Source organism: Glycine soja, chromosome 2 (assembly GCF_004193775.1).
Source record: "Glycine soja cultivar W05 chromosome 2, ASM419377v2, whole genome shotgun sequence".
Taxonomy (NCBI): Eukaryota; Viridiplantae; Streptophyta; class Magnoliopsida; order Fabales; family Fabaceae; genus Glycine; species Glycine soja.
The window spans coordinates 46571587-46585134 of NC_041003.1; the positions used below are offsets into that span (position 1 = coordinate 46571587).

Sequence of the window (13548 nt, forward strand, 5' to 3'; positions counted from 1 at the left end):
TTTCTTTTTTAATTAGAAATATTTTTAGTTTAAAAATAATTAATACAAAGAAAATTATAAATTAAATCTTATAAAAATAAAAAACAAATATCACTTCAAACATAAATCTTATACATAAAAAGAAAAATAATAATTTAAGAATGATATTACAAGATCGATTTTATCTAATTGATTTTTACTTTTCTTAAATAACATAAATTAATTGAAAGAATTTTATAACTAAAAACCGAGGAAATAATAAAAAAAAACAACATATGCTGGTAATAGCCCGTGCAAATATATTCAATTAACTAGTGGCAGCTAGGGATGAGGATGGTAATGATTCATAATTGAGGGAATGCCCGAAAACGCGCAGTGAGGGAGCGTGAGGGGAGAGGATGTTCATGATGATGATGATGATGAACCAAATGATAAATAAAGAATAGGAAGCTACGAGGATAATGAATGAGCCAATAAGAAAAGACAATTTTTTAGTCTTTAATAAAGACTCTGTCCTTGTTCTTAAAATTAGGATTTCAGAATAATTAGACACGACACGAGTCGGGATCTGAAAATTGAAAAGATTGTTGCATCAATTGCTTCTCAGAGTGATGAAATTGACTCAGTTTAATTTTTTTTAATTACGTTTTAATTACATTTACAATTACGAGAGTTACACTGTTAGTATTTAACTGTGTGCGAAAAGCTTTAGAATTATGTATATGTCATGACATTCAAAATAAATAATGTTGTAACAAGTTAAATTAGTCTTCTTTTGGTTTTTAAAGGTTTTAGAAATTTGATATAAATTTTCTTTTTATTCATAAACAAATAGGTAGTATGAAACAATTTATTGTTTTTATTTTTTTAATTTGTAAAAATTGAAGACAATATAAAAAATTTATAATAACTCATATTTTATTAAATCAACCAATCCTTTTGACATAACTTTAGTGTATAAGTAAGATGAATATAATATTTAGTTATTCAATAGTTATGGAGAAAATTTCTTTAAAACTTTGGAGTACAATTATCATCAACTAACTAGCAGTATCCATAGTTTTTCTTTTACTTTTTTGTTTATGAAATTCAAAGTCTGTGTTGGATAAAATTGTTAGGTTATGTTTTGCACCTTTAAATAGTAAAATTCACAATAAAGATACGGTACAATTAACCTTACATGTTGAATAAGAAGGAGAGTCTTGATATTTAAACACCTACAAATTACAAATACTCCATCAATAGTTTTAATTTCTTTTCATCTTTTTTTCCTATCACATTATATTACTAACAAATTCAATCACTTATTTCTTCTCTCTTCCTATCTCTTTCAAGGTATAGACACTTAAGGGGTGGCTATGAGAAGAATTTGGGTTGTGTTTGATAAAAAAATGGATCATTGTTCATTGAATAGAGAAATGTAACAACACTCTCTAATAGTAATATACTAGATAGTGTCCGACACTTATAAATAAAATGTTGAGAAAATGCTGCTGAACAAAGAGAGGGGGAGGAGAGGGGTGTGGGGAAGGGTAATTTAAACGTTTTGGTAGTGCCAATAACAATTTAGATAGTGCCAATAGCAGTACCCTTCCTCAGCTGATAGAGTTTTGGGCCAACCCAGGCTTCTTCCGAATGTTTACTTACCAGACCACAGAGGGAGGAAAAAATTCCACGACATAAGCCCCATTATCCAGGAACCTCAATTATCCCTCAGTCTATTTCTCCTCATCTCATCCCCATGACCCCTCCTCATATTATGATCAAACATTCAAACTTTTATTTTCAATTCTTTGAATGCATATAATAATGAAATTATTTGCCTATCTAGAACATTACTTGGATTAATGGGTGGGTAATAAAATTACTTTTAAAGTAAAATATATAATTTAGAACATTAAAGTGGGAAAAATGTCTCTGGACTACCATTTTTTTTATATTATATAAAGATACACGTATTTGTTTTCATTTATTTTTAATGATCATTTTATTTACATTTTATAAAATGAGTATACTTATTTTAATTTATCTTGTTTATAAAAAAATTCTGTTGACAGAATTTTAAAAATACTTATACTAATATATTTGTAAAATCTACTTTAAATTTGTATATTATAAATGTCATCAACATAATTAATATTTTAACGTAATTGCTAAATATCTTATCTATAATGAAGTACATATCAATTGAAGTAAATCTAAAAAAAATGGATATAAGTATTTTAAATTATGAGAAAACAATTTAAATAAAATAAAAATAGTTAAAGTAATAAGTTATTTATATTTCAAAAAAGGAATAATTTTAAAAAAATTAAGAGTATTAATGACAGAAATTTAAGATGAAAGAGAAAAATTTAATATAGACAAATAAAAAGTAATTTAGTCTAAGATTTGAGTGAAAAAAGTTGAATATAAAAGAAAATATAAAAACAACTCATAATTAAATTTTAAAAAAATATTTAAAAATAAGTGATAAATAATAATTAAATTCATATGTTATAAGAAAAAATATAATGCGGGATTTTGACGCTTAAGAGTGAGATTTTTTTTATAATTATAGAAATAAGGTTTAAATATCTGATCTGATCTGAAGCTGATTTACTTGAGCCTCTCACCAATAGCCCAATCTTAGAGAACTTACATTTATAAAATAAAAGCTGGCATCTGAATTAGCAGCACCGATCACTTAGAAAGTTCCATTTGTTTTTGTAATGAAACTATATTAATCCAAATCCAGTGAATTCATGGAACCCCTGTATTATGAGACATGATGTTAGAACCAAATGGGGTGACATGAAAATGTTATTCTGATAACCTCCCAATTCATGGAAGGCAAAAAAAAAAAGAATGGGAAGAAATTCTGTACAACAAAAAACAAACTATAAATCAGCAGGCATAAAAAATATACAGCATGAGACAGTGAATTCACTTGGTGCAGCTTGTAAACAAACCAAAATTGTGATTGCAAGCTTTGCTATATGTGGAAAATAAGCAGAAGAGACCGCGAATGATGAGGATAATTCCAATAGAAAGGACTAGTAAACATAGGAAAGCCATGGATGCCTTAGTGCTTGTCTCGCACTAGGCCTTCTTTTCGGGTTGATGCTAAGTAAGTATCTGACGAAGTCGATAAACATAGTATCAGTGACCTGTAGGTGCTGCTCCAATGATGACTCTTCTGGAATTATGTACTCCAGTTGATCAGTCTCCTGTGTAAAGTGTACATTCTTAAAGATTAGTTGGAAACAACTTAAATGAAATTTAGAAGGAGGTTTCAAATTCAATTATGCTGATGCAAAACTAGTACGTGTATATTCCCCTTTCATTTACTCTACTTTCTCTCACTCAAAATAGACAAACTAATTCATCAGAGTTTTTCTTCACTTCAACTTTACCCTTCTTGCTAATATATTCTGAAAAAGGTAGTGGGTTTTCATCAAACACCCTTGGCTAATTTGAAATTGGCCACAGTGTGGAATTGTGGATTAATAAGAATTTAAGATTCTTTTGGTAAGAAAAGTATATGATTTAATCATTGCTCATAAAGAAAATGAAGAAAGATGTACTGCATTCTCGTGTTAACTAGATCATAGCATGCTAATACTTCAAGGAACAAGAAGAGAACTTTTTGCTGTTTTTTCTTTCAAATAAATAAGTCAATACAACCTGTATTCAGAAGTGAGAAGAAAATGTTTTTTCACCTATGATTTCAGAAAAAAAAAACGAAAAATCTTTTAAAAAAGGAACAACTATGAAGAAGGAAAATAGGGGAAACAAACCTCATTTACATAATAAATATCATATTCTTTGGTGAAGTACTTGTGCGTTTCTTGCCCTTTCACCAACATCTCCATATCAATAGAGCCAAGCATTCCAATCATGCGTGCCAGAATCATCACAACTGCATCATTTGGAAACAGCACCTGCAGAAGACATAAGAATTCAGGATGAGTGAATAACAAAAAAATTCTATGAACATAAATTATTCCTCAATTATATTAGTTTACCAAAAAGAAAATCTGATTAACCAATATGAAAGAAAGAAAAAAAATCTATGCTCATGTTGAAGCGATAGAAAAATGTATTTCATGAATATCATAAAAAAGGAAAATTAGATCATACTTCACCGGAGCATAGCTCTGCCAAGATACAGCCTAGAGACCATAGATCAATCTTTTCATCATATTGAAGGCCTAACATCACTTCAGGAGCTCTATAGGACCGGGATTGTACATATAGACACAGATTGTCTGTTTGGAAGCAACTGCTTCCAAGATCAATAACCTTTATCTCACATCTTCTGTAACTTTTGATTAGAATGTTTTCTGGCTTCAGGTCACAGTGAACAATTCCCAAGCTATGTAAGTATTGCAATGCTTCCAAACATTGGCGAGTAATGAGCTGCAAAGAAGGATAACAACAACCCTGATCATTTAGACAACTCTATATCTGACAAGAAGCAATTCTACACAAATAGCTGAATTAACTATCTAACAATGGATAGGCAATGTATTAATAGGAGCCACATATTGCTGAGGATCATAGGTCTGAATGATCAACAGTGCTTTAGACAACTAACTTAAGCAATATAAAAACTGAACAAGTAATCATGTGCAAGAGGTACAAAAATTATTGTTCTGTTTGAACAAACCTGCAATCTGTTCAATGTAAAATATGCTTCCCCTCCAGATTCTTGGTTGAATTTCTGAAATTCGTACAAGTTTGCTCGCAGAAGTTCAGTTACAATGAATAAATGCTCCTGTGAAGTTTTCATTCAAGGTGACTTCAGACTAAATGGGATGGAAGAAGATATAGAAAGAAATGTTAATCATAAATTTCCACTAGATCATTCTAAAAGCTATATAAAAGGATTTATTTTTGTGCTCTTGCTTTACAGTCTATAGTTCAAAGTTTCCCTGTTAAGCACATTTTTTATTTCACAAATATTTTGGATATAGCTTGAACTAAACATTTCTATACCTTACATGAAATCAATCTGGTTGTATATGACATACCTGATGGTAGAAATAGTCATAAAGGCGCAAAATGTGGTGTTTATCTGCTGGGTCATGCTTATTGACAAGTTTCAGAAGCTTGATTTCATCTAAGCTTTGATCAAAAAAGTCTTTATCATTTTTAATAATCTTTAAGCAAAAATCTATTCCTGTCTGAAGATCATGTGCCTGAACAACCCTACTGAAGGCAGCTGACCCAAGATATTCTGTTACATAATACCTTCCAGCCAAGACTGTATTTAGCACAATGGGCAGTTCCTTGTTTTCTTCAAATCCAGTCCTGTATATGAAATAATGAATGATGGCAAGTTATACTCAAATACAATGCAAGTCTATTTAAAATACCTAAAGAGCCAAAGTGAAAAGCCAAAAGACAAATTCGACAATAAATAAATACTGAGTCAAAGCAATTAGTTAAAGCCAAAAAAGAAAAAGTTGAAGACTAAAAAAATGCGAAAAGTAAAAGCCAACAAAGTTGCATTTAATTTCAAATTTTACTAACTCCTAGTTTCCTACACACTCAAAATCAAACTTATTCACCAGCATTAACAGGAATATCTGGTAGAAATGAAAGTTCAGGATACAAAATCATCGTTCAAGCAAACCTGTTCTTTCTATGTATAATTCTCAGATCAAATACTTCATATTCTTCCTCTTGAGTATACTTTAAGAGCTCATCATCAGTAGTATCCTCTCCATCTGCAGTAATCTCTGGATCCAGGCACTCTTCAGCTAATTCTCCACCATCTCGTGCTTTATAGGTGTCAAGTCCATTTGGTAGATCTTTTTCAGTAACTTTGATAGTTAAGTCATAGGGACCATTGTACTCCTTACTGCTGTCATTTTTAGTGTAGTAATCGAAACTTTGATTCACAGTTAGCTCTGAAGTAGAGTCAAAAGAGTTAATGTCCCCAACAACCTTCAAAGGAAAACCATTCAGATGGATTTCCTTCAAATTAGGGTAGCCGAAGTTTGTAGGATCCAAACTGCAAGAACCTCCTGAACCTGGACTGCTTTTGCAAAATGGAACTTCACAACTACAGGCAACAGTTTGTTTCTCAACCTTGCCCTCTAATTCTCCTTCAAACTGGTTGTTGTTATCAACATGACAATACCCTTTTGAATATGTCACAGTTCCATCTTCCACAGAGGAAGGATTACTATTATAAAGGCATGCCTTGTCCATGAAACCACCATTACTATTTTCCTCTGATTGAAATTCTTTATGATTGTAATCAAGGTCCCGAGAATTGTCATGTTGATTATCCTTTTCTGCTGTCATGACAAACTTATCTTCACTTTGACACGCAAAGAAGTCCGGCCCTTCAAAACTAGGAGTCATGAAATAGTCATCATCTTTTTCATTATACCAATACGGTTCATTCTGCATATCAAAATCGTGATAATCACGTGCAGTGCCAAATTGAGATAATCTTTCAGACGAAGAAGATTCAGAGTCATTCTGAGTCTGAGACGAGGAATGGATTCCATATGGATTTATGAATTCTGCAAAAACAACTAGGTTTTAGGATGCTCTATTCTTGTATATTCGTGTATGGCACCACTCAACTAAACGGATATTTTCTGAAAAATTACTAAATCATATATTTCTAACAAAAATTAAATATCAGCATTTTTTTTGTACGAAACCACAGGTATACTTCAGGAGAGACAATCTTGCTTAAGTCAGGTAGGACTATCTTGTTGCATCCCCTAAAACATAGTAATTGTTTTTTTTTTTACAAAAATAAAAGCACATATCAATATAACGAACTCCTGAATACTGAACACAGAATGCAATCGAGTTGTGACCAACAAAATCAAACACTCGAATTCAAATCCAAATATACAAATTAAAAACATTAAAAGAAAGCATTCAACACAACCCAGTTACAAACTGTTAACGTCTCCGTTACTTGGAACAGAGAGTGATCACCAATCACTGATCAACACACGCAAATTGAGCATTAGCACTAAACAATTTGATTTGAATTTGAATGATAACTAATAGTAGCTTGCTTCCAAGTTTGAAGTACCTGAAGAAGAAACACGAGAAGTGGGAGAACCACCGATGCTGACGAACTCATCGGAGCTGGATATGGAGCAGTTGCCGGCGGCGGAGAGCTCCGACGGCCGGGAGAAAGATCGGACTCTGACCGGCGGCGGCGGCGGGACCATGGGGAAGAAGAACTTCTCGTAGTCAAAGGTTCCGAGGTCGGTGTTCTCGATGATGTCTTCTCGGAGAGCGGACTCAGCTTCCGACAATCCATTCTTCCTTAGAAACTCTAACACAGCTTCGACGCCGTTGGACACAGCCATGGACACGACAAGGCCAACTCAGAAACGTTGTTGTTGTTGCGGCAGACGACTAAGAAGGGCAGTGACATGTGAATTAAGAAAGACGGAAGGGACAAAAGCGTAATAAAACGCATGGTTTATGATGTGCATGCTCTGGTTGCAAGAGAGAAATAAGGGAGATTCTGCGTCTCTCTCTCTCTGTTTTCTGTGTAAAACATAAGCCAAACCATGGGTGCCTATGTCTTACCAACTTTGAAAAGACGAATAGAGAGAGAAAGTTTGTGAGAGGTTGCTATTTGGTGGGGTCAGAGACGTTATGGATGGTTGATTTGACACGTGTGATCATCATGCCGTGTACACGTCACGTGACTGTTTTATTTTTTTTTTTCTTTTATGGTGAGAAGTCAACATGGCATGGGACCATCTCGTTTTGCTTTTTTTCCTTCTTCTTTTTTTCCCTTTAGCGGTTTTTATTACTTTTCATTTCCAGAACGTGTTTTTTCGCCTTCCTTCGTAGCTTTTTCTCTCTTTATTTCGTTGGGGAGTTCATTCTTTTTCATGAAAATATTAAATGAAAACGTCAATAAAATTTATTTTTAGAATAATTTTGACATTTTTTTTTATCTTATAGACATGAATTATCAATGTGAAAATTTTATACTACCAACTAATTAAAAATTATTCATTGCTAATGAGGAAATAATTTGTTTGTAAATTTTAAATATTTCTCATTAAAAAAATTCTATGATTCCTAAATTAGTGATAAAAAATAATTATTCATTTGATCATTAATTTTTTGTTGTGATTTTAAGATAACTACTATTATAAAAGTAAATAATTTTCACGGTTTGTAATGGAATGTTACAATATTAGTGGATGTATTACATAATTTTTTGGTTAGACCAAATGAAAATATAGATAGTTATTATTAGATTATGTCGAGCCGCCTTAAAAACTTCCTTATGCTACGAATATTCTTCTTGTTTGAAATTTTGTGATTGTTTGATTGTAAAACATTTGAAATGGGCAGCATTCAGAATGACTTGGACCATTAAAAAGTCGAATGAATTAATAGAATCAAATTGGTTGCCGATATGGACAAAATGCTTTCATAAGCAAATGTCGCTGGAGGCTCTGGCGCAAAGAAACTTCTTCAAGAAGTGGTCTTAGTCATTGAGAGTAGTATTTTTCTTTTCCTTTTTGCAAATATGGATAACTCACCACCTGATTTTAGAATGGATATGTTTCGAGAATATGATATAATTGTGATATTGTGATTATCATAAATAAAAGAGAGAGGTTGATATAATTCGGCAAGAAGCAAAGATTAATAAAATTAGTAGGACCACATGCACATGTCCAATCTTAAGAGTAAATTGAACTTTTTTACTGGTATAACCTACTTTTGATTAGGGGGGCAATAATCAATAGCTTAGACCCACCATATATCATAATGTTGTTTCTCAATTCTATATATGAAACTGAGTCGCCACCCACTCCTTTCTTTTCCAGGTTGATCATTCACCACACCACACTCACACCACTCACCATGGCATGTAGAATCATTAACCTCTTTTCCCTCCTTTCATTTGTTCCCTTTACAATTATTGTTGTCCTCACCCTGCTTTTTGTTTTCTTTTTTCTTTTTTTTCTCTTTGGCCCTGCTCAGCATTTGAATTTCAAACGAGTTGCCCATTAGTGAGGCCACGCATGAAACATGCCAAGTTCTTAAAAATATGTCACTTTTATGTTAATTTAAGAGGATAAGTGACAGGTTGTACATGTATTGCATGGTTGAAGCTCAAAGCATACAGCGTTAGCGTAACTTCCAAATAAATGTAACACGTGATAAATTTAGTGTCAGTTATGATTTCTGAAAAAAAGGTCTAGTTTATAACATCGGCAATTCAGCATCAATATTTAGATTTCTTCTATAAATTGCACAAAACCTAGACTAAATCTAGGCAGTAATCCATAAATGGGGTGCCAAAGTTGTTGGCAGTGTCACTTCTTAGGTTAATAGTATTAGCATGTAATTTCATGGTTTAAATGCTCATGAACTTCAAAATATAAACAAATAGGGTGCATAAATGCAAAATTTTTCCTTTCAAATAAAAAAATGCAAATTTTTTCTATGTTACTTGTAATGTAGGAAAAGGGTTATTATTCCCCCATTATCAATATTTTGATTGCGTCTTTGTATGGACAAGACCCCGACCTAAATGGTCAAGTATAATGACATAATCCCCAACAAAATAATTGACTTTTCTTTTCTCTCTCACTTTTTAAACCCAAGAACATTTCAATTAGGGGCCAAGGGAATATTGTAACATAACCAACGTATACACAACAAAGAAAAAGAAACAATTGTTTGAGTTGTTCTCTGTCCCTCAGATCCATTTGAAAGTGAATATTTTAAAAGGCGTAGAGCCATTATTGATGATGCTAATATTATTATTTTTTGGTTTTATTATACCATAAATTAATTTGTGTTGCTAATAATGGGGGCTTTGTGCTTCGTTAATACTACTTAATAGCTATCCTGATTCTTGAATTCCCACGTATGACTAAGATAATGATTATCAACATTGGATGTCTCTTCGGATGCCCATGTTCTGAAGCACCTTGCGGAGATTGAGGAGAGGAAGAAAATACAGCAAAGAATTGATAGCTTCCTAATCCCATTCCAAATGAAAGTGACTCAAGGAACAGTAGAAGACCAACAAAAAAAAATTAGAAAATAATATTGGGTAATGATTGGTGCTTAATGTCTGATCAGAGATTACAATTTTGGGGCATAGTTATCATCATGACCCCCCAAGAGATGAGATCTAAGAGTGGATCACTCCTATCTCCTAATTGACTATTGTATAAATTAGAATTGTGTTTATTTTCATTTTTCCTATGAAAAAGTATTTAAAAAATTATAATAATTATTTAATTTGATAAATAAAAATTTTAAATATTTTTTAACGCTTTAATATGTCAAGTTTAATTTTTTTTTATATATAACTGTATATGTGTAATAAAATCATCTTTTTTTCATACACATGCAGAAGAAAATAGATATATAACATTTTCCCAAAAACTTAATTAAAATTCAACACAGTGAAATGAAAATTATTGAACGGAAGTTTTAAATAAAAATTTAAGGGCGTGTTTGATTTCATTAAATATTTTAGTTTTTGTTTCTTATTTTTATTTAATGATAATAATAAATAGGAAAATATTTTTATACAACTATTTAAAAACAATAAAATAAAATAAACATAAGATAATACTTTTTTGTAATAAAAATGATTTTTCCATATTTTTTTTTTCAAATCAAATCAACAGCAAGGTGATGATTGAGAAACTAAAGGCTTATTTGTGAAGGCCCAAGTCAAAAAGTAAACATTGAAAATAAGGGTAGTTGCTATATACACTCCCCTTCTTTAGTTATCCATTTTTCCTTTTCAATTTGTTTTCCAAAATATAAACTCCCCTGTTTACTTAAAAAAAAGGGGAGTGGAAAAGTAAAGAAGAGAAGTAGATATAATAAGTCCCAAAATAAGTAATGCCCCATGAGTTGAATTTTCATTTTTTTGAGCGGAGGTTACAATTCTCACCCATCAATTTCTATTTTCACCTCCACATGCTGAGTTTTTCTTATTTTTGAAAATATGATTTTTGTTTCATACTTATTGCACCCTCTCATTAATATAACAAAAAATATGTTTTCGTTGGGTGTCTAATAAGATTGCATAACAAAAATGTGTTTTTATGGTGTATCTTAGTGAGATACACAATGAAAATCTATTTTTATTCCATTATATATATCTTAGTGATATACACTATAGAGTCACATTTATTTTGTTCACTTTTATTAACGAAAATGTGATTCTATAGCACAAACACATGCCAAAAAAGTGTACCTCTCACAAAGGACAAGAAGACAAATAAATAAGGTAGCGGGAAAAAATGGTAAAGGAAGTGAAGTAGGAGATGAGGGTGTGAAGAAAATAGAGAAGGAGAAAGAGAACAAGATGGCAGCATGTGAGAAGAGAAGGGGGAGGGGTGGGGGCGTAGGGAAACTGCTAACAGGGGTACCTTCATCCTTTAAACTGAATCTAAAAGTAGGGTAGTGAAAAGTAATGTAATAGGTGAAAATAACAACTCACTTTTTGAGCCCACGAGGCCCAATTAAGTTTCAAAGTACAATTTCGTGTCAGTAGTATATTATTTCCAGAATTCTCGAGCCTAAAGAACTCTAGTTTTCAGGAGAGGAAATTGTATCCTCGGTGTCGGCTTCATGTTTTAACCCGATATCCTTCGACCCGATACTAAATTGTGTCATGTACAGGATGTTTCAATTCAGTTCATTAACTATTCCTATATTTTAAATTTATTATAAATTATAGGAATTATTGACTTGAAAGAAATTATGGGTGTGAAACTAAACCCTTAAAAAAACAAAGATTGTAAACATTTCAAAACAATTAGCTAAAAATTAGTAGTTTATATTTTTAGTAATCTTCATCTTTCTAAACATCAGCTGAACTGTTTGGTTATTGAAATAGAATTATAGGGTTCAATACAGCATCAATACATAAAAATAAAAATATTATAAATTTTAGAGGAAAAAAATCTGTAACTGAAAACTTTAAATGCGTATGCATTCCATGTGAAAAACTGTAAAAGAAAATAGAAAAATTAGTACGTGGGCAATAAAAAGATATTGTTATAACTCATAATACCATAAGATTGACTTAATTTTTTGTTCGTCCTCTTAAGTTGTGCACTAAAATTTTCAAATTCATAGAGGGAGAAACCTATATAAGTAGTTGGTTCATATAACAAACCCAATAAACTTTGAAAGTCAAACATTCCGAGTATAATAAGTAGTAAATCAGAACAAAGAATCAAGTTAAACTATACCTAAATATTGTCAATACTTTCCCATAGAACACATTAGTTGTGGATGTGCATACTCAATACTATCAAGAAAAAAAAAAGCATTCTCTGATTCAATTAACTTTTCTTTTTGAATAATGTCATTATATTTGCTCTTGCTTATAGTTTTTTTCTTCACGGGTATTACAAGAGATACACCACATATAAAGGGCTAAATTACTATTCAACTAATAAGCGTTATATATATATATATATATATATTTTCTACGTTCCCTTTCCCAATTCGCTCCTTTTCTTTGTTTAATGGGGGAAACTTAAGACCTTACAGACCTGGGATATAACGTCCCAACCAAGTCAAACCACAAATGAAATTTACACTTAGGGGTAAAAATATCATCATCTGTAGGTTTAAATTTCTTTTTTGTGTGGATGGTTCTCCAAAATGGTCTTAAGCTTCCACCTTCTTAGTTGATCCACATGGCAGTTAACAAAATTGTATAAAAGGATCAGGGACCTTAGTATGTACCACATGAATCAATGTTACAACAGGAGAGGAAAACTACACATCAAATCTATTGATATATAAGTGAGGTAAAATTTTATATTAAGTAAAAATGAAAAAAATTGAACATTATTATATAAATAAAGAAAAAATTCATAAATATGAGTCTTAAGGTCGATAGATGTAATTTTTTCTTATTTATCCCCCTGATTTTACAAATGGAGGATGGAAACTTGGAACATGCCTCAACTGAGAACCAAAACCTTTGGTTGCAAGATTTGTATGATCAGGTTGATGAAACAGTGATTTTAAAACCTTCTAATTTTGTTACACTTGTGGATAGTGGTGAAAGTGATCACAAGTACCTTCCACGAAATTATTGAATCTGAGAAGGCACAACCTTACTGGTAGTTCCATTGTGAAACTTGTTACATGTTCGCATCAAGTGAATAGCTTCCTCCAATGGATTAGATTTCTGTCAGAAAATGTTGTTGTTCCAATTTGGATGTATTATTTAGCTGTAGCACATAGTTAAACTTATTCTAGCCTATACAACTATATTTTTTCTGGGTTTCTAGCTTTATCTAAATAACGAAGTTATAATTGCAAATACTATGTAATACTACTCAGCTAGTGTGGTTTGCGTGACTTTCCTTGAATAGTAAAATCAATAATCTTCTTTATAATAAAGGAAAAATATAATCAAATGTCTTCTTCTAGAATCCTGTAACAATAAAATACCCTTATTTAGACAATTTTTTGCCGTTCGACTTTTACAAGTGAAACAATTAAACCAAAGACTAGTCGCTTGCTAAAGGATATTAAATCATGAATGAATGGGATAGAATGCTATGCAGTAAT

General features: G+C 31.6%; 1 protein-coding gene across 1 annotated transcript; it reads right to left on the reverse strand.

The window, feature by feature from the left end:
• Positions 1 to 2644: 2644 nt before the first annotated feature.
• Positions 2645 to 7540, reverse strand: LOC114399172 (dual specificity tyrosine-phosphorylation-regulated kinase 4-like). The gene is made up of 7 exons (XM_028361302.1): positions 7031 to 7540; positions 5600 to 6500; positions 4995 to 5274; positions 4631 to 4738; positions 4102 to 4380; positions 3759 to 3902; positions 2645 to 3188 (listed from the first exon to the last, which is right to left on the reverse strand). Exons 1-7 carry the CDS (start codon positions 7311 to 7313, stop codon positions 3015 to 3017), a joined length of 2169 nt encoding a protein of 722 aa, XP_028217103.1. The 5' UTR covers positions 7314 to 7540; the 3' UTR covers positions 2645 to 3014.
• Between the last annotated feature and the right edge of the window lie 6008 nt (positions 7541 to 13548).